At 44.8% G+C, this 27,134-nt stretch overlaps 1 protein-coding gene across 2 annotated transcripts in view; it reads right to left on the bottom strand.

The window, feature by feature from the left end:
- RBM19 (RNA binding motif protein 19) overlaps nucleotides 1-27,134 on the bottom strand; it is a 96,248-nt gene that overhangs the window by 65,226 nt on the left and 3,888 nt on the right. For both annotated transcript variants that reach the window (XM_070762971.1, XM_070762972.1), the window contains exons 4-17: nucleotides 26,947-26,988; nucleotides 23,925-24,099; nucleotides 19,930-20,225; nucleotides 18,466-18,546; nucleotides 18,179-18,257; nucleotides 17,197-17,268; nucleotides 15,820-16,020; nucleotides 12,571-12,701; nucleotides 11,083-11,204; nucleotides 9,315-9,411; nucleotides 7,969-8,079; nucleotides 5,586-5,786; nucleotides 2,930-3,044; nucleotides 418-569 (exon numbers count right to left, since the gene is read on the bottom strand). In XM_070762971.1, coding sequence (XP_070619072.1) covers nucleotides 418-569; nucleotides 2,930-3,044; nucleotides 5,586-5,786; nucleotides 7,969-8,079; nucleotides 9,315-9,411; nucleotides 11,083-11,204; nucleotides 12,571-12,701; nucleotides 15,820-16,020; nucleotides 17,197-17,268; nucleotides 18,179-18,257; nucleotides 18,466-18,546; nucleotides 19,930-20,225; nucleotides 23,925-24,099; nucleotides 26,947-26,988 — 1,875 coding nt within the window. The remainder of the gene's footprint in view (nucleotides 1-417; nucleotides 570-2,929; nucleotides 3,045-5,585; nucleotides 5,787-7,968; nucleotides 8,080-9,314; nucleotides 9,412-11,082; nucleotides 11,205-12,570; nucleotides 12,702-15,819; nucleotides 16,021-17,196; nucleotides 17,269-18,178; nucleotides 18,258-18,465; nucleotides 18,547-19,929; nucleotides 20,226-23,924; nucleotides 24,100-26,946; nucleotides 26,989-27,134) is intronic.

The raw sequence follows: 27,134 nt of genomic DNA, 5'->3' as shown, positions 1-27,134 counted from the left end.
CTGCTAAACAAATAATTCCGCCAACACTGTCAGACTTTTTACTAAATCTGCACTTCTATTCTACTAGTTTTTCTCATCATTCCTATACTTTTCCTCCCACTTAGGACTGTATGACTGTAACTTGTTGCTTGTATCCTAAGATTTTTATGAAAATTGATTCTTTCTTCATTGCTTATTTGACCCCTATGACAATCATTAAGTGTTGGACCACAGGATTTTTGACAAATGTATATTTTATTTTATGTACGCTGAGAGCATATGCACCAAGACAAATTCCTTGTGTGTCCATTTACACTTGGCCAATAAAATTCCATTCTATACTATTCTATTCTCTCCTCTCGGCAGCCTCTCTTCTCTCCATCTCTCAAGGTCTTTCCCGCAGCGCCATTACATAGCCATGAAATCCTCGAAAATCACCTCTCTTAGCGTGTCTTCTGTAGTGCTGAAGTTGAGATTTTTTATGAAAATGGTACAGCCCGGTAGGCTCTCTTCTTCTTCCTCCTCTTCCTCCTCCTCCTCTTTTTCCTCCTCCTCCGTTTCCTTTGGAGCATCATTTTTTTCAGAAATCCCTGCAAGAGAAGGAAGCACGAGGTTCGGCCAGAAAGGAATGCACGACTTTTTTTTTCTCAGCCTACAGTAATGCGAAACTTTAGATCTACATTATTTGAATTGTCAGGAGTGCGTGTGTAAATTTGGCGTTTCTTCAGACAGAGAGCATAGCTGCAGCCGTGTTTCGAAATGGCATCTGTAAGGGATGTACATTACAAGCAGTGTATCGTCATTGAATTTCTCACTGCGGAGAAAGAAACTGTTGGGAACATTCACAGACGTTTGTGAGCAGTTTATGGAGAATCTGCAGTTGACAGAAGTACGGTTAGTGTTCGGAAACTTCAGATCGTGCAGAACGCAGCCACGAGAGCCATCGTGGGGCTTCCCAGATTCGCCCACGTTTCTACAACACTCCGTGGCTTGCATTGGCTGCCGATCAGTTTCCGGTCACAATTCAAAGTGTTGGTTATGACCTTTAAAGTCCTGCATGGCATTGGACCAGAGTACCTCCGGAACCGCCTGCTACCGCACGAATCCCAGCGGCCAATAAGGTCCCACAGAGTTGGCCTTCTCCGGGTCACATCGACTAAACAATGTCGTTTGGCGGTCCCCAGGGTAAGAGCCTTCTCTGTGGTGGCCCCGGCCCTCTGGAATCAACTTCCCCCGGAGATTATGTTTATGTTTATTTAGATTTGTATGCCGCCCCTCTCCGCAGACTCGGAGAACTGCCCCCACCCTCCTTGTCTTTCGTAAATTATTCAAGACTCACTTATACCGCCAAGCATGGGGGAGTTGAGACACCTTTCCCCCAGGCTTCTTTATATTTTGTTTCATGTTTGGTATGAATGTGCTGTTTGGTTTTTAAATATATGATAGGGTTTTTTATGCTTCTTTTAATATTAGATTTGTTTTGCTATAATATTGTTTTATTGTTGTGAGCTGCCCTGAGCAGTGTTCCCTCTAATTTTTTTGGGGGTGGGCGGAAAAGGATAGTGTCTGAGCGGCAGACCCTTCGGGACTGGGCGGCACAGAAATAATAAATAAATAAATAAACAAACAAACAAACCAACAAATTAAAAACCCACCCTGTTTTGCCTCGGAGAATTTCAAAATAAAATACTGTACTGTGTGTCTATAACAGTGAGCTCATAATAGGGCAACTCTATCAATATCAAAATGCCACTTAAATAGTTGAGCTAGTTTCAAACTAGATTTTGATTTTCTTTCTCTCTTCCTTACTCCCATTCTTTTTCTTTCTCTTTTCCTTCCTCTCTTTTTTCTATCTGTTTCTCTCTCTTCCTCTCTTCCTCTCTCTCTCCTTCCCTCTCACTCTTTCCCTCTCGGCTTCTGGGCAGGTTTGGAAAACTCTGAGTTGATGATGATTTTTAAGTGAGCGATTGCTCACTGCTCAGCTTAGAGGCCCTGAATCTTTGGAGAGGGGCGGCATACAAATCTAAATAATAATAATAATAATAATAATAGTAGTAGTAGTAGTAGTAGTAGTAGTAGTAGTAGTAGTAGTAGTCATCTAAAACCATCCCAATTTCTCATGCGGCCCCATGGCAAAATGAATTGCCCACCCCTGTTATTGACTCAAAGTTGACGATATAAGTCTAAGTGCCCATTACTAGTACAGTGATCCCTCGATTTTCGCGATCTCGTTCTTCGCGAAACGCTATATCGCGATTTTTCCACCCGATGACGTCACTCTCTTCCTTCCTTTCTCATCTTTCTTTCTCTCTCTCTTTCTCTATCTTGCTTCTTCCTCTCTCACACTCTCTTCCTCCCTCTCCATCTCTTTCTTTCCTTCTCTCTCTTTCTCTATCTCTCCCCCTCTTGCTGGCGGGTGGCGGGCGGGCCGGCGGGTGAGCGGGGGCATCAGCGAGGAAGACCCAGGGAAGGTTCCTTCGGCCGCCCAGCAGCTGATCTGCTGGGCGGCCGCAGCAGCAGCGAGCAGACGAAGATCGGGGTTTCCCCGCCGCCCACGCAAAGGGGAAACCCCGATCTTCGTCTGCTCGCTGCTGCTGCGCTGCTGAGCAGATCAGCTGTTTGGCGGCCGAAGGAACCTTCTCTGGGTCTTCCCCGCTGCCCACGCAAACTCCACCATCTGCGCATGCGCGGCCATGAAAAAAAGGGTGCGCATGCGCAGATGGTGTTTTTACTTCCGCAACCCTACATCGCGAAAAATCGATTATCGCGAGGGGTCTTGGAACGGAACCCTCGCGATAATCGAGAGATCACTGTATAGTCTGAAAAACTAAGGAAGAGTTTTTTCTCTTTTCCGTTATGCAGCCGTGGGCTTTGCTCCATCTTATCTGATCCAAATGCATGATAACGTGGAAGTAGTTCTACTCAACTACCCCGGGGGCCCCAATTATACCTTTCTGGGTTTGTTCCTGGTCTTCCTTTTCCTCTTCAACCTCTGGCATTTTTCTCCCAGGACCAGAAAAGATCCCCATGGGTGCCCATTCGAGGTAGAGAGGGATATGCTGGAACTGACCAAGGAAAAAGGAAACCAGGACAAAATAAGTTAAAATGAGGAAAGGAAAAAAAATATTCCATACAAATCAATGTAAGGATTTTTTTTTAAAAACCCACCATAAAAACATCACAACAAAATAAATACAACAATATAGAATAGAGACAAATAAAGTATTGGAAAAAAGTAAATAATTGGTTGTGTCAAATAACAAACATAAAAATTGAATATACACCAGAGTTTTTTCTACCGGGCATTATGAGAGGGTCTTACTCTAAAAATGTAAAATACAGTGGTACCTCAAGATACGAACCCCTCGTCTTACGAACAACTTGAGATACGAACCCGGGGTTCAGAAAAAATTTGCCTCTTCTTACGAACTTTTTTCATGTTACGAACGCCAAACCCGAACTTCCGGGTTGGCTTCGGGAGGTTGCTGGGAAGCCCCCCAGCCGGCTGTCACCTTTTAAAACAGCCGAGCAGCTCCCCAGCAGTCTCCGAAAGCGGTTTGCTCTCCATGTGTCCTCAACCTTTCACGGAGGGTTTTCCACCTCTCCTCTTCCCAGTTTGCTCTCCATGTGTCCCCAACCTTTCACGGAGGGTTTTCCACCTCTCCTCTTCCCAGTTTGCTCTCCATGTGTCCCCAACCTTTCACGGAGGGTTTTCCACCTCTCCTCTTCCCAGTTTGCTCTCCATGTGTCCTCAACCTTTCACGGAGGGTTTTCCACCTCTCCTCTTCCCAGTTTGCTCTCCATGTGTCCCCAACCTTTCATGGAGGGTTTTCCACCTCTCCTCTTCCCAGTTTGCTCTCCATGTGTCCTCAACCTTTCACGGAGGGTTTTCCACCTCTCCTCTTCCCAGTTTGCTCTCCATGTGTCCCCAACCTTTCACGGAGGGTTTTCCACCTCTCCTCTTCCCAGTTTGCTCTCCATGTGAAAGGTTGGGGACACATGGAGAGCAAACTGGGAAGAGGAGAGATGGAAAACCCTCCGTGAAAGGTTGGGGACACATGGAGAGCATGGAGAGCAAACTGGGAAGAGGAGAGGTTCGGGGGAGGGGTGCTGGGAAGCCCCCCAGGCCGGCTGTCACCTTTTAAAACAGCCGCGGGGGGCCCGCCGAAAGCCGTTTTTTTGCGGGGGGGTTTTTGGTTGCACGGATTAATTGACTTTACATTGTTTCCTATGGGAAACAATGTTTCGTCTTACGAACCTTTCGTCTTACGAACCTCCTCCTTGCACCAATTAAGTTCGTATCATGAGGTATTACTGTATTTAATCTTGCATATAACAACAGCGGCAAGGATTGCATTCGCACAGAATTGGAAAAACCCACAAATACCTGAAGACAACGAGATTATCAAGAAAATATACGACTGCGCAGAGATGGACAGATTGACAATGGAATTAAATAATCAAAAAGATTCGGACTACAGTGTTCCCTCGATTTCCGCGGGGGATGCGTTCCGAGACCGCCCGCAAAAGTCGAATTTCCACGAAGTAGAGATGCGGAAGTAAATACACTATTTTTGGCTATGAAAAGTATCATAAACCTTCCCTTAGCACTTTAAACCCCTAAATTGCAATTTCCCATTCCCTTAGCAACCATTTAGATTATTACTCACCCTGTTTATTTATTAAAGTTTATTTAAAAAAATATTTATTAAAGGCAAACAAGTTTGGCAATGACATATGACGTCATCGGGTGGGAAAAACCGTGGTATAGGGGAAAAACCCATGAAGTATTTTTTAATTAATATTTTTGAAAAACCGTGGTATAGACTTTTCGCTAAGTTTGAACCCGCGAAAATCGAGGGAACACTGTACTATGAAATCTGGACAAAATTTATTTATTTATTTATTAGATTTGTATGCCGCCCCTTTCCATAGACTCGGGGCAGCTCACAACACAATAAAACAATAAAAATGGAACCAATGGACAAAAAAAAAGAAACTCAAACTAAACATCGAAATAGAACATCACGAAATTTAAAAGCAATTAAAACACAATGTTGATAGAAATGTATGTATGATGCTGACTCACCTGTAAATATGATTATGTATTGTTTTTAAAACAGAAAAATATCTAATAAATATATTTTTTTTTAAAAGAAAGGAATGGAATGGAATAGAATAGAATTTTATTGGCCAAGTGTGGACACACAAGGAATTTCTCTTGGTGCATATGCTCTCAGTGTACATAAAAGAAAAAGACACATTGGTCAAGAATCGTGATCAATATATGAGAAACCTAAATTTAAAATTAGATCTAAAAACCCTGATACATTAAAAACAACCGTCCACATTCATACCATGTACATTCCAATCATTGGTCGGAGCTACCGGCAAAGGTGAGTTTTTAAAGCTTTGCGGAAGGCCAGGAGGTGCAGCGACATGAATCACCCGAGGGAGTTGATTCCAGAGGGCCGGGGCCACCACAGAGAAGGTTCTTCCCCTAGGCCCCGCCAAGTGGCATCGCCTAGCTGACGGGACCTGGAGAAGGCCGGCTCTGTGGGACTTGACCACCTGCTGGGATACATGAGGCAGAAGGAAAGGTCTACCTTGGAATAGGCTAACTTGGTGAAGGCCTTTTTTGCTTCGGTGGGTTCCAGGAACTCCACGATAGCCGTCACTCCTCCCTCGGGGAGCAGGACCCGCCCCAGGCTACCGAAAGGCCCGAAGACTTCCTCCAGCTGCTCTGCCTTCGTGCCAGCGGGCAGGTTCTTCACCAAAATCACCGTCTTGCTCCGTTCTCCGGCCGCCTGGAAAAAAGGAAGGAGAGGCTGCATTGCAAAGCTAACATTTGCCCCGAACGGTTATCAAAAGCCAAGGATTTTAAAGTTCAAGGGAAGCAAGGCTGCTGGTTTGATGGTGTCTCTTGCTTCCCTGCACGTAGAAAGGGAGAAAATGAGAGAAACCTCTTCCCTCCCCCTTTCTTTTCTTTCTCTCTTTCTCTCCTTTACTTTCTTTTACCTCCTTCGTTCCTCCCCTCCCTTCCTCCCTCAATTCCTCTTCCTTCCTTCCTTCCTCCCTTTCCCCTTTTTCTTCTTTTCTTTTTCTTCCTTTCTCCCTCCCTCCTTCCTGCCTCCCTGCCTCCCCCAATCTACCTTCCTCCCTCTCTCCCTCCTGCTTTCTTCCCTCAATCTATCTTCCTTCCTCGTCCCTCCCTCAATCCCTCTTCCTTCCTCCTTTCCCCTTTGCTTTCTTCTTTTCTTTCTTTCCTCCTTCCCTCCCTCCCTCCCTCCTTCCTGCCTTCCCCCTCAATGTATTGCCTTCCTTCCTTCCTCCCTTTCTTCCGCCCTTCCCTCCTCCTCCCTTCCTCAATTCCCCTTCCTTCCTCCCTTTCCCTTTTCTTTCTTTCTTCCTTTCCTTCTCCCACCCACCCTCCATCTATCTTCCTTCTTTTCTCCCCCCCTCCTTCCTGCCTTCCTGCCTCCCTCCCTGCCTCAATCTACCTTCCTCCCTCCTGCTTTCTTCCCTCAATCTATCTTCCTTCCTTCCTTCCTCCCTCCTCCCTCCCTCCCTCAATCCCTCTTTCTTCCTCCTTTCCCCTTTGCTTTCTTTTCTTTATTTCCTCCTCCCTCCCACCCTCCATCTATCTTCCCTTCCTCCTCCCTACCTCCCTCCTTCCTGCCTTCCCTCTCAATGTATTGCCTTCCTTCCTTCCTTCTCTCCTCCTCCCTTCCTCAATCCCTCTTCCTTCCTTACTCCTTTCCTCTTTGCTTTCTTCTTTTCTTTCTTTCCTCCTTTCCTCCCTCCGTCCATCTATCTTCCCTTCCTCCTTCCTCCCTCCTTCCTGCCTTCCCCCTCAATGTATTGTCTTCCTTCCTTCCTTCCCTCCTTCAGTTCACAACAGAAAAAGAAACCAGAGAAAAAGAAAAAAGGTGAAAGAAAATGAGATTAAAAAAAAAACAGAAAGAAAAAAATAGAAAGTGCTTTTCAATATTTCCCCCCAGCATATACAGGCACATATATATTTTATATATACACTGCTCACAAAACTAAAGGGAACACTCAAAAAACACATCCTAGATCTGAATGAATGAAACATTCTCACTGAATACTTTGTTCTGTACAAAGTGGAATGTGGACAACGGCAGCAGGTGAAATTGATTGTCCATCAGTGTTGCTTCCTAAGTGGACAGATTGATTTCACAGAAGTTTGATTGACTTGGAGTTATATTCTCTGTTGTTTAAGTGTTCCCTTTATTTATTTGAGCAGTATAGTTTATATATTGTGACCTCTCTTCTAAAGCTACATCATACTTCTTTCCTCTCTCTAATCCAGTGTTTTTCAACCAGTGTGCCGCGGCACACTAGTGTGCCGCGAGACATGGTCAGGTGTGCCGCGAAGCTCAGAGAGAAAGAAAACAAGAGAGAGAGAAAGAAAAAGAGAAAGCAAGCAAGAGAGAAAGAAAACAAGAGAGAAAGCAAGAGAAAGAAAGCAAGCGAGAGAAAGAGAGGGAGGGAAGGTGGGAGAAAGAGGGAGGTAGTGAGGGAGAGAGAAAGAGCAAAAAAGAGGAAAGAAGGAAGAAAGAAAGAGGGATGGAGAGAAAAAAGAGGGAGAGAAAGAGGGAGAGAGAGAAATACAGCGAAAGGAAGAGAGAAATTTTTTGTCCAAGCTTTTTTTAGCCGTGCCCCCCCCCCCCCCCTCAATGTGCCCCATGGTTTTGTAAATGTAAAAAATGTGCCGCGGCTCAAAAAAGGTTGAAAATCACTGCTCTAATCTATCCTTTCTAATCACCCAAAACCTAAATCCACTTCTGTTTTGTTTTCATGTCGATGCAAAACTCTGAGAAGCTCGCTTTCTACAGGCAAGGAGCTTCGGAACTGTAGAAACGCTTTAACAAATTCCTCTTTTCTGACAGCTTTCAACTACCTTTTTAACGATGTCTCCGATTAAGTGAGAAGAAAGGAGGCTTCGAACGTCCACCGTTCTCTTACCTGGCTGAAGGAATCCAGACTGACTCCGTGGTCGAGCAGGAACTGCCGAACGTTTTGAACAAGCTCCGTTTCCCCGAGCGCTACCCTTACAGCCACGCTGCCCTTGCCTTCCTGCCACGAGAAAAAAAGAAGAGGTATCAAGTTTTGGTTACCACGCTGTATAAGAATAGAATAGAATAGAATTTTATTGGCCAAGTGTGATTGGACACACAAGGAATTTGTCTTGGTGGAGGCAATTGGGTGGGGGCCAATTGGCATCTCCAGGGGGAGTTGATGCTGGAGGGCCGGGGTCGTCACAGAGAAGGCTCTACCCCTAGGTCCCGCCAGACGGCATTGTTTAGTCGACGGGACTAGGAGTAGGCCAACTCTGTGGGACATAATAATAATAATAATAATAATAATAATAATAATAATAATAATATAGTAGATTTGTATGCCACCCATCTCCGAAGACTCGGGGCGGCTCACAACAATAATAAAAAAACAATATTATAGCGAAACAAATCTAATATTAAAAAGAAGCATATAAAACCCTATCATATTTAAAAACCAAACAACACATACATACCAAACATAAAATATAAAAATCCTGGGGGAAAGGTGTCTCAACTCCCCCATGCCTGGCGGTATAGGTGGGTCTTGAGTAGTTTATGAAAGGCAAGGAGGGTGGGGGGCAGTTCTAATCTCCGGGGGGAGTTGATTCCAGAGGGCCGGGGCTGCCACAGAGAAGGCTCTTCCCCTGGGGCACGCCAAACGACATTGTTTACTCGACGGGACCTGGAGAAGGCCAACTCTGTGGGACCTTATCGGTCACTGGGATTCGTGCGGTAGCAGGCGGTTCCAGAGGTACTCTGGTCCAATGCCATGCAGGGCTTTAAAGGTCATAACCAACACTTTGAATTGTGACCAGAAACTGATCGGCAGCCAATACAAGCCACGGAGTGTTGTAGAAACATGGGCGAATCTGGGAAGCCCCACGAAGGCTCTCGCGGCTGCGTTCTGCACGATCTGGAGTTTCTGAACACTTTTCAAAGGTAGCCCCATGTACAGAGCGTTGCAGTAATCGAACCTCGAGGTGATGAGGGCATGAGTGACTGTGAGCAATGACTCCCTGTCCAAATAGGGCCGCAACTGGTGCACCAGGTGAACCTGGGCAAACGCCCCCCTCGCCACAGCCGAAAGATGGTGTTCCAATGTCAGCTGTGGATCGAGGAGGAAGCCCAAGTTGCGAACCCTCTCTGATTCCCTGATATTTCCCGAACCGTCGATTTCCCTGATAATTCCCTGTTTTTCAGGTTTGCTGGACACCCTGCACAACAGGTTTTTTTTTTTTTTTAAATACTCACATGATCCAGCACTTGACTCTTGGTAGCGTTGTATTTCTGTGCAACGGCGTCTGCCACCGCATTCGTCCCCATGAAGAGGGTGTTCCAATTGTGAGAGCTGGGTGGAGGACAAACAGGGTAAGTTCCACTGTTTGGGAGGACTGGAGAAGAATAACATTCTCGAAATAGAGGAATGGAGTGTGAAGCTGTCGGCATTTATCTATCTATCTATCTATCTATCTATCTATCTATCTATCTATCTATCTATCAGATTTGTATGCCGCCCCTCTCCGCAGTCTCGGGGCCGCTCACAGCAATAATAATACAATGTAAACAAATCTAATATTTAAGTTAATTTAAAACCCCAATTTAGAAACCAATCATACATACAAACATACCATGCATAAATTTTATAAGCCTAGGGGGAGGGAAAGTGTCAATTCCCCCATGCCTGACGACAGAGGTGGGTTTTAAAGAGCTTACGAAAGGCTAGGAGGGTGGGGGCAACTCTGATATCTGGGGGGAGTTGGTTCCAAAGGGTCGGGGCCGCCACAGAGAAGGCTCTTCCCCTGGGTCCCGCCAAACGACATTGTTTAGTTGACGGGACCCGGAGAAGGCCAACTCTGTGGGACCTAACTGGTTGCTGGGATTCGTGCGGCAGAAGGCGGTCCCGGAGATATTCTGGTCCGGTGCCACGAAGGGCATTTGCAGAAATGGCTTAAAGCGCTCGGTTTGGACCGAAGGAACCAAGAAGGCAAATTTTGTATTGAATTTAACTTAATTTATCTAATTTATAGGCTGCTCATTCCTTCCGGATTTTGTTCAGCAAAAAGCCCATGTAAGGTTTCCAGATTTTTCCAGATTTGTCCTTGATCGCTTGGTCACGAAACGTACAAATCTGGAAAGAGTGGAAACCTTATAGGGTTTTTTTGCCTAATGAATAATCAAATAGGAAGAGGGGATTTATGGATCTGAGGATAAATTATTAAATGAGAAAGCCGGGAGATCTGCAAAACAACAACAACCCCATTTTAAAGAGAAGAGCGACTATAAGGTTGTAATTATCTATTGAAAAGAAAGATCAGAATTCATTTAAATATTCCTTTAGGGTTTTTTCTTTTTTTACCCTTTTACAGTATATTTTTTCCTCACTTTTTAAATTTATTTTATGATTAGATTAGATTAGAATTCATTATTGGCCAAGTGTGATTGGACACACAAGGAATTCGTCTTGGTGCTCTCAGTGTACATAAAAGAAAAGAGACATTTATCAGGAATCATAAAGTACAATACAATGATTGTTATAGGGTAGAAATAAGCAATCAATCATAGAATAGAACAGAATAGAATTCTTTATTGGCCAAGTGTGATTGGACACAGAAGGAATTTGTCTTTGATGCAGTTGCTCTCAGTATACATAAAAGAAAAAGAAACATTTGTCAAGAATCGTAAAGTACAATACTTAATGATTGTCATAGGATACAAATAAGAAATAAAAATCAAATCAAATCATAGAATGGAATGGAGAAGGAAAGAAGGAAGAACAGAACAGAATAGAATTCTTTTTTGGCCAAATGTGATTGGACACACAAGGGATTTGTCTTTGGTGCAGATGCTCTCAGTGTGCATAAAAGAAAATATACATTTGTTAAGAATCATAAGGTGCAACACTTAATGATTGTCACAGGGTACAAATAATCAATCAGGAAACAACCAATTTATTATTTATCATAAAAGAACTCTTAAGAGAGAGTGGGGAGGGGGAGAAATAACTTATGAAGGCACAAACCTCAAGCTGTTTGCTTTCTCTTTTGAGGCCTTTTGCTTCTTGTACGAAGATGACCCCGCAGGATCTGAGCTCTCCGCTTCTTCCTTCTTGACGGTTGAAGGCAACACGTGCAACATTCGGCCCTAAGAGACAAAAGAGAAAATCTGAAATATCAATCCTGGAAACAGAACGAGTGGAAAGCCCCAAAGTTATCCTGGATCCCCAAGTCTTGAAAAATCTCTGCAGCTGTCAGGCTCTAAAACCTAAGAAAGACACGCTGAGGTTCTTCTCTGCAATCTTCTTTTATTGCTCCTTGCCTGTAGACTGAATCTTGCCAACTTCTATGCAGTGTTCTTTATTGCTCCTATATTATTATTATTATTATTATTATTATTATTATTGTTGTTGTTGTTGTTTTATTATTGTTATTATTGTTGTTATTATTATTATTTATTGGATTTGTATGTCGCCCTTCTCCGTGGACTCGGGGCGGCTAACAAAAGTGATAAAAACAATATGTAGCAATCCAATAATAAAACAACTAAAAACCCCTTATTATAAAAACCAGACATACATACTGACATACCATGCATAAACTGTAGAGGCCCAGGGGGAAAGAATATCTCAGTTCCCCCATGCCTGACGGCAGAGGTGGGTTTTAAGGAGCTTACGAAAGGCGAGGAGGGTGGGGGCAATTCTGATCTCAGGGGGGAGTTGGTTCCAGAGGGCCGGGGCCGCCACAGAGAAGGCCCTTCCCCTGGGTCCCGCCAAACGACATTGTGTAGTTGACGGAACCCGGAGAAGGCCCACTCTGTGGGACCTAACTGGTCGCTGGGATTCGTGCGGAAGAAGGCGGTCCCTGAGATATTCTGGTCCGGTGCCATGAAGGGCTTTATAGGTCATAACCAACACTTTGAATTGTGACCGGAAACTGATCAGCAACCAATGCAGACTGCGGAGTGTTGGTGTGACATGGGCATTTTTGGGAAAGCCCATGATTGCTCTCGCAGCTACATTCTGCACGATCTGAAGTTTCTGCACGTTCTGGAGTTTCAGATTGAATCTGGCCAACTTCTATGCAGTTTTTTTAATTGCTCCTTGCCTATAGACTGAATCTTGCCAACTTCTAAGCAGTGTTCTTTATTGCTCCTCGCCTATAGACTGAATCTTGCCAACTTCTAAGCAGTGTTCTTTATTGCTCCTTGCCTATAGACTGAATCTTGCCAAATCAGACTACATGTACCATAAGACATATCCTCTGGGAACTATGATGGAAGCGCTATCTTCACCCTCTTTCACCCACAAAAGCTACTTATACTGCAAAGAACTACTTGTACGTTGAATCTTATCCCATTAAGAAAAATGCTATTATAATGTAAGCATTTACACCCCAATGGGAAACCAAAGAAAAAATCTTTAACTGCCCAGATCATCCGCTGTCTAACTCCCATTGCCTGGGGCAGCCGCGTAAGATATGCAACATAGAGACATCCACCCATCAGTTTGTACCTGGAAAACCTGTCCATCCACGTCTGCAAATGCCTTCACAGCATGCTCGGGAAACATGTAGGTGACAAACGCAAAGCCTTTGGGCTTCTTGGTCAGGCCGTCAATAGGGAAGTGGATCTCGGAGAGAGGCCCTGTGGAATAACAGATCCATTGGAAAAGGGTTGTGGGAGAAGCCTTGGTGGCACAGTGGTTAGAGTGCAGCACTGAAGGTGACTTTTGCTGCCTGCCAGCTGCCTGACATACATACATTCATTCATTCATTCATTCATTCATTCATTCATTCATTCATTCATTTATTGGATTTGTATGCCGCCCCTCTCCGTAGACTCGGGGCGGCTAACAACAATGATAAAAACAGCATGTGACAATCCAATAATAAAACAACTAAAAACCCTTATTATAAAACCAAACATACACACAGCCATACCATGCATAACTTGTAATGGCCTAGGGGGAAGGAATATCTCAACTCCCCCATGCCTGGCGGTATAAATGAGTCTTGAGTAGTTTACGAAAGACAGGGAGGGTGGGGGCAATTCTAATCTCGGGGGGGGGGAGTTGGTTCCAGGGGGCCAGGGCCGCCACAGAGAAGGCTTTTCCCCTGGGGCCCGCCAAACGACATTGTTTAGTCGACGGGACCCGGAGAAGGCCAACTCTGTTTGGCAGTTCAAAGGTTGACTCAGCCTTCTACCCTTCCAAGGTGGGTAAAACGAGGACCCCGATTGTTGGGGGCAAGAGGCTGACTCTGTAAAAGTGCTTAGAGATGGTTGCAAAGCACTGCGAAGCTGCTGCGATGGGTGCCCGGGATTTGGGTGCAATGGGCGCCCAAGGTTTTTCTCGCTGATTGCGGAGTTTTGAATTTGGGGGCTGAAGGAGAATGGGTATGGGGCCACTGAATTGATTGACGTTGGCTCTCTGGAATAGGGTGGTCAGCTCAAGTTTCATCTCCTGTCACTCTACAGTTGAGAAAAGCCTCGCCTTCAATCTCGATCAAGAAATTCTCGGGCGGCACTGACATGTGTCGATTTTGTGCGCTTCAGTAAGCATCTTGGGCCCCCATCGCAGCAGCATTCATGTCCTTAGCATTCAGGTAGCGTTATTACAGCACGCACTTCGCACTTGGAGGGAAACGGAACGAGGACGCTCATCTCTAATCTTCGCCACAACATCAGTCAAAGAAACAAAGAAACATAGAAGATTGACAGCAGAAAAAGACCTCCTGGTCCTGGTCCATCCAGTCTGCCTTTATACTATTTCCTGTATTTTATCTTAGGATGGATCTATGTTGATCCCAGGCATGTTTAAATTCAGCGACTGTGGATTGACCAACCACGTCTGCTGGAGGTTTGTTCCAAGCATCTACTACTCTTTCAGTCAAATAATACTTTCTCGCGTGGCTTTTGATCTTTCCCCCCACGAACCTCAGATTGTGCCCCCTTTGTTCTCGTGTTCACTTTCCTATTAAAAACACTTCCCTCCTGAACCTTATTTAACCCTTTAACGTATAAATTCAGTGACTGTGGATTTACCAACCACGTCTGCTGGAGGTTTGTTCCAAGCATCTACTACTCTTTCAGTCAAATAATACTTTCTCGTGTGGCTTTTGATCTTTCGCCCCACTAACCTCAGATTGTGCCCCCTTGTTCTTGGGTTCATAGTCGATGATCTACTGACCCCTGGGCACTGTTCATTCTCTTCCGCTGGCTTCCCGCTACACGATAGGAATACCAACTTCCCCTGGGAACATTCCCCGTGAGAACTACATGCCTTGGTAACCTTAGTATCCGGATAACCCTCGTATGTTCAAATCTAAGAAGATCTTTCCTGTTTTTCGGGAACAGCTTTTTGGAAAACAGTCTCCCAATAATGTAATATCCAAATAATACCCCACAAAATACGTCCTGCCTGTCGGAGACTACTTCACCTTCAACCACAACAACACAAGAGCACACAACAAATTTAAACTTAATATTAACCGCTCCAAACTTGACTGTAACTGGGTTGTCGAAGCGTGGAACTCATTACCGGACTCCATAGAGTCATCCCCAAATCCCCAACACTTTATCCTTAGATTATCTACGGTTGACCTATCCAGATTCCTAAGAGGTCAGTAAGGGGCGAGTACAAGTGCACTAGAGTGCCTTCCGTCCCCTGTCCTATTGCTCTCCTATATCTCCTATACCTTTCTTCTATTCCTATATCTCTTCTTCTATTCTTTCATTGATATGTTCTATTACTGTACCTTCTTTTCTATTATTTCTTAGATATATTTTACTATGAGTATCTCCTCTATAACCTTCATCATATATTTTACTATGTGTGTGTGTGTGTGTGTGTGTGTGTGTGTGTGTGTGTGTGTATATATATATATATATATATATATATATATATATATATATATATATATGTCACATGTTTTTTTTTGCTGAATTTGAAAATTAAGGGAGACTAGGATAGATCTATTTCGGCCTTATTTTGGCCTCATCAGCTAGCCATACCCACTGGGACTTGAACCTGCAACCTTTGCCTTGTAAGGCAGAGAATTATCCTCTAGGCCAGTGTTTTTCAACCAGTAGTGTGCCGCGAGACATGGTCAGGTGTGCCGCGAAGCTCAGAGAGAGAAAGAAAGCGAGAGAGAGAGAGAGAGAAAGAAAACGAGAGAGAAACAGCGAGAGAGAAAGAAAACAAGAGAGAGAGAAAGAAAGCAAGAGAGAGAGAAAGAGAACAAGAAAAAGAAAGCAAGAGAAAGAGAAAGAGAGGGAGGGAAGGAGAGAGAGAGAAAAGAAGAGGGAGGGAGGGAGAGAGAAAGAGAGCAAAAAAGAGGAAGGAAGAGAAAGAAAGAGGGATGGAGAAAGAAAGATGAAGGGAGAGAAAGAGGGAGGGAGAGAGAAATAGAGCGAAAGGGAGGAAGAGAGAGAGGGAAAATTTTTTGTCCAAACTTTTTTTAGCCCCCCCTCCTCCCCCGCTCAATGTGCCCCAGGGTTTCATAAATGTAAAAAATGTGCCGCGGCTCAAGAAAGGTTGAAAATCACTGCTCTAGGCTACAGTATCCAATCCCTTCAGCTCTGCACCAGGGAAGGGTTACAAATTTTTGTGTCGAATCACCCTGGTGTATTGAAGGAACATCACAGCTCCTTATTTGCCTCTCGGCCCAACCCAGGGCCACTAATATACCCACTCAAACCCTCATTGTGCATTGGACAAAATAAATAAATAAATAAAGATAAATAAAATATTATGACAATTTACCGTGTTTGGAAAAGATGGGCTCCAATTCCTCTTCCGTGCAGGTATAAGGAAGGTTCCTCACGAAGAGCCTCCCGGATTCCGAAAGATCTTCTTCTTCCTCATCGTCTTTTTTGGCCCTCTGCCAGACCTGGCCTGATCCCTTCTCAGAGGGCTTCCCCTTAACACCCTTCTCTTCCGGAAACAGCTCAATGTACCGGCCGCCTGCCAAGTGAAATGCACAATACAGGTAAGTCCTCGACCCTGATTGAAGTCCCTGAGTCCTAGGGGATTAGGTGACATAGAAGTCAATTGAATTGAATTGAATTAAATTACGGCAGCAACAAAGTCCCAAATTTCTGTTGCTAAGTGAGACATTGTTCCCTCATTCAATAAAAATAAAAATATTATGACGCGCAATTATAACGTTTCATTTTCATTTCATCAAAGAAGACAACTTTTGTTTCGTTCTGGTTGTTTGCTCGGACATTATTGTTTCATAGAAACATAGAAGTCTGACGGCAGAAAAAGACCCCCTGGTCCATCTAGTCTGCCCTTATACTATTTCCTGTATTTTATCTTAGGATGGATCTATGTTTATCCCAGGCATGTTTAAATTCAGTGACTGTGGATTGACCAACCACGTCTGCTGGAAGTTTGTTCCAAGGATCTACTACTCTTTCAGTAAAATAATATTTTCTCATGTTGCTTTTGATCTTTCCCCCAACTAACTTCAGATTGTGCCCCCTTGTTCTTGTGTTCACTTTCCTATTAAAAACCTTATTTAAGCCTTGAACATATTTAAATGTTTCGATCATGTCCCCCCTTTTCCTTCTGTCCTCCAGACTATACAGATTGAGTTCATTAAGTCTTTCCTGATACGTTTTATGCGTAAGACCTTCCACCATTCTTGTAGCCCGTCTTTGGATCCGTTTCAATGATGATTCTGTGTGATCAAAGAAATGATCTGTCGGATTTGGTTTATGCTTGGACTCTGGGCTTGTTTTTCAGACGCTAGTTAGCACCTGGCACCGAACAGACTTATTTTTCTAATTTCCTGAACTTTAAAAAAAAAAAAAAAACTCACTACTCAGAAAATGTTAGGAGTAAATGCTTAAATGTTGTAAAATCAATGTGTGTGTGCCTATTTCCTGGGGGGGGGGGGATCATTGCTGGGGCAGAACAGGTGCGCTGGGATGCTCCTCTTGAAATCAAGCAAATTTTACTTCCCAAACTAAATTTGTACTATACTTGAGTGTATACACAACACCTTTTGCGTGTTACATTTTAAACATGTGCTTAAAATGACATCTCTTCCACCCTTTGTACATGAAGGAAAATGAAAAATAAATCCCTTAGCCCAAATAATCCTTCCTGAGTCAAAAACAGTAGGAAACTTACCCATGTATTCTCGATCCCTCTTTAGGGCTTTCTCTTGTTCTTCCACAGTCTTAAAATCGACAAATACGTACCCTGTGGAATTTGAAAATCATTATGGACATTCTAATTATTTAGAGAACTTAAAGAGAACAGAGAAAAGGAGGAAACACTGTTCTATCCATTTGAATTACAGTTTAATGGGACAGCGGTATTACAAGCATAAAATTGTTTTAACTTTTTCACCCAGTGTCATGCATGTACACACGCATACACAGACAATCGCACCACACACAAATACCTGCGGCACACTGCATTATTTATGATAAAGGTTTTGGTCTTGAATCAATTATGAAATGGAGTCCTTCACACACACACACACACACACACACACACACACACACACACACTTAGCAGATTTAATGGGAGGGAGGAGGAAGGAAGGAAAGAAGGAAAACAAAGAAAGATTCAAGGAGAGAGAGAGGGAAACAAAGATTGATTCAGGGAGGGGGAAGGAAGGAAGGAAGAAAGGAAGGAAGGAAAGAAAGATGGAAGGAAGGAAGGAAGGAAGGGAAGAAGGAAGGAAGGAAAAAAGGAAGGAAGGAAAAAAGGAAGGAAGGAAAGAAGGAAGGAAGGAAGGAAGGAAACTGCAACCTACTTCAAGATGGGATTGTTTAGGAAGCTGTATGATGCTAATGTTAAATGTGCAATAATGCTAAATAATAATAAAGCTGCAATTTTATTTAGAATCCCAGCACAAGTACAATGGACTGAGTCCAGTGTTAGCCCACCACCCTTTAAAGGTCTTCCACTTATAGATTTCTCATTTTCGGTGTTCCACCAAAATATTCTCTTTTTGGCTTTGCTGGAAGTTAATGAGCCAGCAGCCTAAACAATGCAAGGTGACAGATATACTACCTAGGACCTGTGCAAAGCACTCTTGACAAAACAAAGGTGGAACCACAGTCCATCTAAGAGCATCAGTGAAAAAAATCCCCATTATTACCTGTTTTGTTCCCATGCGCGTTCCTTGCAATCCGGATTGCCAGTGGCCGGAGGGGCACAAAAAATTCTTTCACGTTTTGCTGAATCCATAAAAGGTAGAGAAGCAAGGGGGGAAAATGATCTATTTAACATTGGATTCCTAGTCTGGTCTATTTTGAAGGGCTGTCATGCAACAGCCATCCAGGTTTAGCATCCACCATAGAAGATGAGTTCTCTCCCCGCCCCCCACCCCCTGGCCTTTGGGAAAATAAAAGACTTAAGATGGGCTACAAAAGGGGGCTTACTTACCTCTGTGACATTGAAGGGGGCACCCCGCATTTTCACTGTGAATGCCGTAGTGGGCTCAGTGCCTGCGACTGATCTGTTTTCCTAGGTAAGAAATACAGAAACATCTGTGCGTTTTATTTCAAACCGGAGTGCCAAGAAATGGCCTTCTGCAGAATAGAATAGAATAGAACAGAACAGCATAGCATAGAAATATTGGTACATTGATACATTGATATATTGGAATAGAATACAACAGAATAGCATAGAAATATTGGTACATTGATACATTGGAATAGAACAGAATAGCATAGAAATATTGGTACATTGATATATTGGAATAGAATAGAACAGAATAGCATAGCATAGAAATATTGGTACATTGATATATTGGAATATAATATAATAGAACAGAACAGAATAGCATAGCATAGAAATATTGGTACATTGATACATTGATATATTGGAATAGAATAGAATAGAACAGAACAGCATAGCATAGAAATATTGGTACATTGATACATTGGAATAGAATAGAACAGAATAGCATAGAAATATTGGTACATTGATACATTGATATATTGGAATAGAATAGAACAGAATAGCATAGAAATATTGGTACATTGATATATTGGAATAGAATAGAATAGAACAGAATAGCATAGAAATATTGGTACATTGATATATTGGAATATAATAGAATAGAACAGAACAGAATAGCATAGCATAGAAATATTGGTACATTGATACATTGATATATTGGAATAGAATAGAATAGAACATAATAGCATAGCATAGAAATATTGGTACATTGATACGTTGATATATTGGAATAGAATAGAATAGAATTATTGGTATATTGGAATATTAGAATAGAATAGAAATAGAAATACAATAGAATAGGATAGGGTAGAATAGAGTAGAAGAGAACAGAATCTTTATTGGCCAAGTGTGATTGGACACACAAGGAATTTATCGTTGATGCATAAAGTTTCTTTCCCCACCCTAACCAGGTGCTAACAATGTTCCCAGCTCTTACTGACTTGCAACCTCTTTCATTGTTACTCTTTGCGAATAATGTTTTCCAAGCCCTAAGTCTTTGCAGATTTTTTTCCCATTGCTCTACATGCTCCGAATGTTTCTTTCCAGGTGCTAATGATGTTCCCAGCTCTTACTGGCTTGCAAGCTCTTTCATTGTTACTCTCTCCGAATAAGGTTTTTTTTTAAAGCCCCAACCAGGGGATAAAATAATGTGCCGAAGCTGACCAGACTAAGGACGCTAGCCAGATGAATACCTGGTAGGCAGATTCTTTTCCCCTATTTTCCTCCCCCAAAACTAAGGTGGGCCTTATACTCCGACAAATACGGTATATAAAGAAGTTAATGAATCCAACTGAATCAGTTTGTCTGCGTGTGTTTTCTGGAAATGGTTTTCTGCAACAAACTCTGATAGAATTGGATAACACACCATGAAGACTTGGGACGTACCTGTGAGGTCATTTTGGTACCCTTGGCGTCCTCGGTGACGTTCTGCACATTGACCTTTCCGGTCAGCTTGGTCTTGGTGTCAGAAATAGCCCTTGGCTTGAGGCTGGTCTTCTTTTCCATCTCTTCTTCTTCTTCTTCTCCTCCTCCTCCTTCGGACGCCTCACTGTCCACCTCCTCACTCTCGCTCTCTCCTTCTGACGATGATTCGTCCCCCTTCACCACTTTGGATCGCAAATAATCCATGTCGGAGAGTTGTTGAAGGGTTGCTTCCTTGCTCGGAGAGTTTCCTCCTTCCCCTGGGGATGGAGAAGGGCAGAACATCAGCTACCAACTGTTCTGGTTTCTGGTAGAAGTTTAGTAATTACAAATAACTCTCATTAAATGCATCATTCCATGAATAAAGCAACTCCGTTTATTTCTCTGCTCTCCTGTATTTCCAACACATTCCAGACATCACTCGGTCCATTATCTCTCTCAGCCGCATTCCTCACATTCCTTTTCCTGCTTCACTTAGACAAGATTTATTTCCTAACTACATAGCTTTAAAAAAACAGCAGCACTGACTAAATATCTCCGGGACCGCCTTCTGCCGCACGAATCCCAGCGACCGGTTAGGTCCCACAGAGTTGGCCTTCTCCGAGTCCCGTCAACTAAACAATGTCGTCTGGCGGGTCCCAGGGGAAGAGCCTTCTCTGTGGCGGCCCCGACCCTCTGGAACCAGCTCCCCCCCGGAGATTAGAACTGCCCCCACCCTCCTTGCCTTTTGTAAAGTTCTTAAGACCCATCTCTGCCGTCAGGCATGGGGGAACTGAGACATCTCCCCCGGGCCTATACAGTTTATACATGGTATGTTTGTGTGTATGTTTGTTTTTAATAATGGGGTTTTCAGTGTTTTTTAAATTATTAGATTTGTTCCTATACAGTGATCCCCCGATCATTGCGAGGGTTCCGTTCCAGGACCCCCCGCAACAAGCGGGTTTTCGCGAAGTAGCGCTGCGGAAGTAAAAACACCATCTGCGCATGTGCAGATGGTGTTTTTACTTCCGCAGCGCTAGCGAGGAGCCGAAGATTGGGGGCGGCGCAGCTGTTTTAAAACGTCGCCGCCGACATGGGGGGCTCGCTAGCACACCCCCCGAACCCCCAACCCGGGTTTGGGGGGGTGCTAGCGAGCCCCCCATGTCGGCGGCGACGTTTTAAAACACCCGCGCGCCTTCCCAACTGAGCCCTCAAGCCAAGCGCCAAAGGCGAACTTCTGCGCTTGGCTTGAGGGCTCAGTTGGGAAGGCGCGCGGGTGTTTTAAAACGTCGCCGCCGACATGGGGGGCTCGCTAGCACCCCCCCGAATCCCCAACCCGGGTTTGGGGGGTTGCTAGCGAGCCCCCCATGTCGGCGGCGACGTTTTAAAACACCCGCGCGCCTTCCCAACTGAGCCCTCAAGCCAAGCGCCAAAGGCGAACTTCTGCGCTTGGCTTGAGGGCTCAGTTGGGAAGGCGTGCGGTTGTTTTAAAACGTCGCCGCCGACATGGGGGGCTCGCTAGCACCCCCCCGAACCCCCAACCCGGGTTTGGGGGGGTGCTAGCAAGCCCCCCATGTCGGCGGCGCCGTTTTAAAACACCCGCGCGCCTTCCCAACTGAGCCCTCAAGCCAAACGAACCCGGGTGGCCGGGCGAGCAGCGAGCGAACGGCGGGTGGCCGGGCGAAGGGCGGGCGAGCAGCGAACGGTGGGCGAGCGGGTGCTGGGGAGGGCTTCTCGCTCTCCCGCCAGCAAGAGGGGGAGCGAACGGCGTGGGCAGGCTGCGGACAAGCCGTTCACTCGGGCCGCTTCCCAGCTGAGTACTCAGCTGGGAAGCGGCCCGAGCGAACGGCGTGGGCGGGAGAAGGGCACGCGAGCCGCGGGCAGGCAGGCTGCGGACAAGCCATTCGCTCGGGCCGCTTCCCAGCTGAGTACTCAGCTGGGAAGCGGCCCGAGCGAAGCGGCAGCAGCGAGGAGTTTGCGTGGGCGGTGGGGAAACTCCTCGCTGATGCCCGCCAAGAGGGGGAAGACCTAGGGAAGCCGCCCAGCAGCTGATCTGCCCGGCGCCATCTACGCATGCGTGCCCATAGAAAAAAAAGGGCACGCATGCGCAGATGGTGTTCTGACTTCCGGGTTCAAAAATCGCAAATTAGCCTGTTCGCAATGGTCGGGGACGCAATAACCGGGGGATCACTGTATTGTCTTTGTTATTGCTGTGAGCCGCCCCGAGTCTACGGAGAGGGGCGGCATACAAATCTAAATAATAATAATAATAATAATAATAATAATAATAATAATAATAATAATAATAATAAATACAATATAAAATACTTTGGCTTACATTAGCATGGTAAAAACACCTCCACATTTCTTTTCAGCAACGTTGAAACTCCACCCTTCTTCTCCACTAGCCCTCTGACATGCCAATACATCACTACAATATTTAACCCATTCCTCTCCTTAATATCTTCTTCCAGACCTTTGCTCTCTACGTTTCTGAATCCTTCTGAATTTAGGATTAATCCAGCACGCGTCTGATTCTCCCTCACTAGATCCTGAACTCATAGCCCCATCCTGGGGCTGGCCTCCCACCTGTTCTACTACCTGTAACCCCGGGGCCCCCACTACTTCATAAACACTATCTGAATCCGAGTCCTCAATATCTTCGTCATCCTCCAACTGATCAGGAGTATGTACAACACCAACTGTTTGGGAGACTTAGCAGGGTCACAAACTGATGAGGAGGCAGCTTTAAGGTGGAAAGGAAGAAGGGAGGTGAAATATAGATTTATATATTGCTCCACATTGCTTTACAGCTCTTCTCTAAGCAGTTTACAGAGTCAGCCTGTTGCCCACAATAATCTGGATCCTCCTTTTACTGACCTTGGAAGGACGGAAAGCTATCAACCCTCAGGTGTTGAGAATCAAACTGCTGGCAGTTGATAGAATTAGTCTGCAATATTGCATTCTATTTATTATTATTATTATTATTATTATTATTATTATTATTATTATTATTATTATTTATTAGATTTGTATGCCACCCCTCTCCGTAGACTCGGGGCAGCTCACAACAACAATAAAACAATTCACAACAAATCTAATAATTTAAAAGTCACTAAAAGCCCCTTATTAAAAAGCAAAAACATACACACAAACATACCATGCATAAACTGTATCGGCCCGGGGGAGATGTCTGACGGGCAGAGGTGGGTTTTAAGGAGTTTACGAAAGGCAAGGAGGGTGGGGGCAATTCTAATCCCTGGGAGGAGCTGGTTCCAGAGGGCCGGGGCCGCCACAGAGAAGGCTCTTCCCCTGGGGCCTGCCAAACAACATTGTTTAGTCGACGGGACCCGGAGAAGGCCAACTCTGTGGAACCTAACCGGTCGCTGGGATTTGTGCGGCAGAAGGCGGTCCTGGAGATATTCTGGTCCGATGCCATGAAGGGCTTTATAGGTCATAGCCAACACTTTGAATTGTGACCGGAAACTGATCGGCAGCCAATGCAGACTGCGGAGTGTTGGTGGTACTTCTAACCACAGTACAGGAAGGAAAGAAGGAAGGAAAAGACTCCGTGAGGCCTCTCTAGGACTCTCCTGGGAGGAAACAGGGCCGGAAAAGGCGGTGAGAAGCCTCCGTGGAGCCTCTCTAGGACTCTCCTGGGAGGAAACAGGGCCAGAAAAGGCGGTGAGAAGCCTCCGTGGGGCCTCTCTAGGAATCCTCTGAGAGGAAACAGGACCAGAAAGGCCGGGGAGAAGCCTCCGTGGGGCCTCTCTAGGAATCTCCTGGAAGGAAACAGAGCCTCCACCCTCCCTGTGGTTTCCCCAGTCGCACACATTATTTGCTTTTACATTGATGCCTATGGGAAAAATTGCTTCTTCTTACAAACTTTTCTACTTAAGAACCTGGTCGTGGAACGAATTAAGTTCGTAAGTGGAGGTACCCCTGTATTGATAAAACCTCAACAAGAATGTCTCCATTACTTTCAGCAAACTCCGCATCCGTCTCCTCGCTCGAGTCCCCATCGGAATCAAAGTTCAGATAATCTTCAACCACTTTAGCACGTTCTTCCGCTTTCGTGTCATTGGACCAAGTAGCCACCTGGGACCGTTTTTGATGGACAGCCAAGAAATCTTGAAACGCTGTTTCTCCTTCCAGCTGGAAAAGATAGGATCGCGGTTAGAAAGGATCGTGGTTAAAAGAAATCATACAATATTTGGGACAATTATTATTATTTATTAGATTTGTATGCCGCCCCTTTCCGTAGACTCGGGGCGGCTCACAACACAATAAAAACAGTTTATAACAAATCTAATAATTTACAATTTAAAATATTAAAAAACCCCATCATTAAACAGACATACACACAAGCCTACCATACATAAATTGTATAGGCCCGGGGGAGATATCTCAGTTCCCCCATGCCTGACGACAAAGGTGGGTTTTAAGGAGTTTGCGAAAGGCGAGGAGGGCAGGGGCAGTTCTAATCTCTGGGGGGAGCTGGTTCCAGAGAGTTGGGGCCGCCACAGAGAAGGCTCTTCCCCTGGGGCCCGCCAACCGACATTGTTTAGTTGACGGGACCCGGAGAAGGCCCAGGTCGCTGGGATTCGTGCAGCAGAAGGCGGTCTCAGAGATATTCTGGTCCGATGCCATGAAGGGCTTTATAGGTCATAGCCAACACTTTGAATTGTGACTGGAAATTGATCGGCAACCAATGCAGACTGCGGAGTGTTGGTGTAACATGGGCATACCTAGGGAAGCCCATGACTGCTCTCGCAGCTGCATTCTGCATTCTGCATACAATGCCTTCACCAAGGGCAAAGTTTGAAGGACAATGTCTTCTATTTCAGTGTGCAGTTATTTTAAGAACATGAGAAAAAAAATGGAAGGATCTCGGGGATTCCAAAAAATCTCCATCCCTGCCACAAATCTTGAAAATGTTAAATTAATGTGGCTAACGTGTTGTTGTCGAATCCCAGCGACCGGTCAGGTCCCACAGAGTTGGTCTTCTCCGGGTCCCGTCGACTAAACAATGTCGTCTGGCGGGACCCAGGGGAAGAGCCTTCTCTGTGGCGGCTCCGGCCCTCTGGAATCAGCTCCCTCCAGAGATTAGAACTGCCCCTACCCTCCTTGCCTTTCGTAAACTTCTTAAAACCCACCTCTGTCATCAAGTGTGGGGGAACTGAGACATCTCCCCCTGCCTATGTAGTTTTAGTGCATGATATGATTGTATGCATGTTTTTTTATATTGGGGTTCCTTGCTTTCAGATTTTTTAAATGTACAATTGTTATTTTAGATTTTAAATTATTAGATTTGTCAATATAGATTGTTTTTATCACTGTTGTGAGCCGCCCCGAGTCTGCGGAGAGGGGCGGCATACAAACCTAATTAATAATAATAATAATAATAATATTATTAATTAGACTTGTGTGTCGCCCTTCTCCGAGGACTCGGGGCGGCTCACAAAATACAATACAATAACATGTGTACAAATCTAATAGTTAAAAACTCTAACCTAAAATCCCCTTACATTTTAAAAAACCCAGTCAACTAATTCAATTGCATCCACACATAACATTTAATGGTCAGAAAGAAGAGGGGAAAAGATCTAACTGCCCCAGGCCTGGCGACATAGATGGGTCTTAAGGCTTTTGCGAAAGGCAAGGAGGGTGGGGGCAGTGTGAATCTCTGGAGGGAGCTGATTTCAGAGGGCCGGGGCCGCCACAGAGAAGGCTCTTCCCCTAGTTCCCGCCAGATGACTTATTAATATTACCAATTAGTTGCTAATCTTTTCAATTCAGTGGTATAAAAACGGAAAAAAAACCAAGCATTTTTTCCTCTACCTTTTTTTTTCAATGCAAGGAAATCGCAAAGCAGAAACTTAAGCAATAAAATAAACAAACTTGAAGGATATAAGTAGCAAAAGCAAAAAATAAAAGCAAAATAAAAAGTAGAATATTAGCCCCCCGAGTCTACGGAGCTGCCCCGAGTCTACAGAGAGGGGCGGCATACAAATCTAATTAATAATAATAATAATAATAATAATAATAATAATAATAATACAGTGATCCCCGATTATCGCAAGGGTTCCGTCCCAAGACCCCTCGCGATAATCGATTTCTCGCGATGTAGCGGTGCGGAAGTAAAAACACCATCTGCGCATGCGCGCCCCTTTTTCCATGGCCGCGCATGCGCAGATGGTGTTTTTACTTCCGCACCTGGGAAGACCCAGCAGCTGAGGAGCCGCCTGCCTGCCCGCTTGTCCGCCGCTTTTCCGCTTGTCCGCCGCTCTGGGAGTTGAAGACCCAGGGAAGGTTCCTTCGGCCGCCGACCAGCTGATCTGCTCGGCAGCGCAGTAGCAGCGAGGAGCCGAAGATGGGGTTTACCCGTTGCCCACGCAAAGGGGAAACCCCATCTTCGGCTCCTCGCTGCTACTGCGCTGCCGAGCAGATCAGCTGGTGGGCGGCCGAAGGAACCTTCCCTGGGTGCCGCCCGCCGCTCGAGAGCAAGAGGGGGAGAGATAGAGAAAGAGAGAGAAGGAAAGAGATGAGAGAGGGAGGAAGAGAGTGTGAGAGAGGAAGAAGCAAGATAGAGAAAGAGAGAGAGAAAGAAAGATGAGAAAGGAAGGGAGTGACGTCATCGGGTGGAAAAATCGCGATATAGCCTTTCGCAAAGATCGAGATCGCGAAACTCGGGGGATCCCTGTAATAATAATAATAATAATAATAATAATAATAATAATAATAATAATAATAATAATAATAATAATAATCACAAACGTAGGCCGTAACCCATTCATGTTACAAAAATGATACACTAGCAATCTAAAAAGAGCAATGGAAAGCGATGTTACAAAATTCAATAACTCCCAAAACAAAACCCCCATGTGGTGTTTTTTTGGCCAAACAAACAAAAGAAAACCTGCTTAATTCAAATATCGACAAACATCTTTCTTTGGCTACTTGTGGATATCACTATCCTCCTTGGGAATGATTCAGGTTTACCTCTTTCAATTGTCCCGCTTTGTTTTTCTTCTTTGTTCCATCCTAGGAAACAAAAGGAAAATAGATTCAAAACATTACATAGTCCCCCAGTGAAGGGTTGCTGGCTCCCATCGCTACCAGTGTTCTCCCTGCGTTGCTTGGCGTCTCCGGCGGGGCCTCGTGAAATTTTGCTTTTGCACATGTTCAGG

The sequence above is a fragment of the Erythrolamprus reginae genome, chromosome 10 (assembly GCF_031021105.1).
Source record: "Erythrolamprus reginae isolate rEryReg1 chromosome 10, rEryReg1.hap1, whole genome shotgun sequence".
NCBI classification, from domain to species: domain Eukaryota; kingdom Metazoa; phylum Chordata; class Lepidosauria; order Squamata; family Dipsadidae; genus Erythrolamprus; species Erythrolamprus reginae.
Note: the sequence above shows the minus strand (reverse complement) of the source record. Positions and strands in the feature narration are given on the sequence as shown.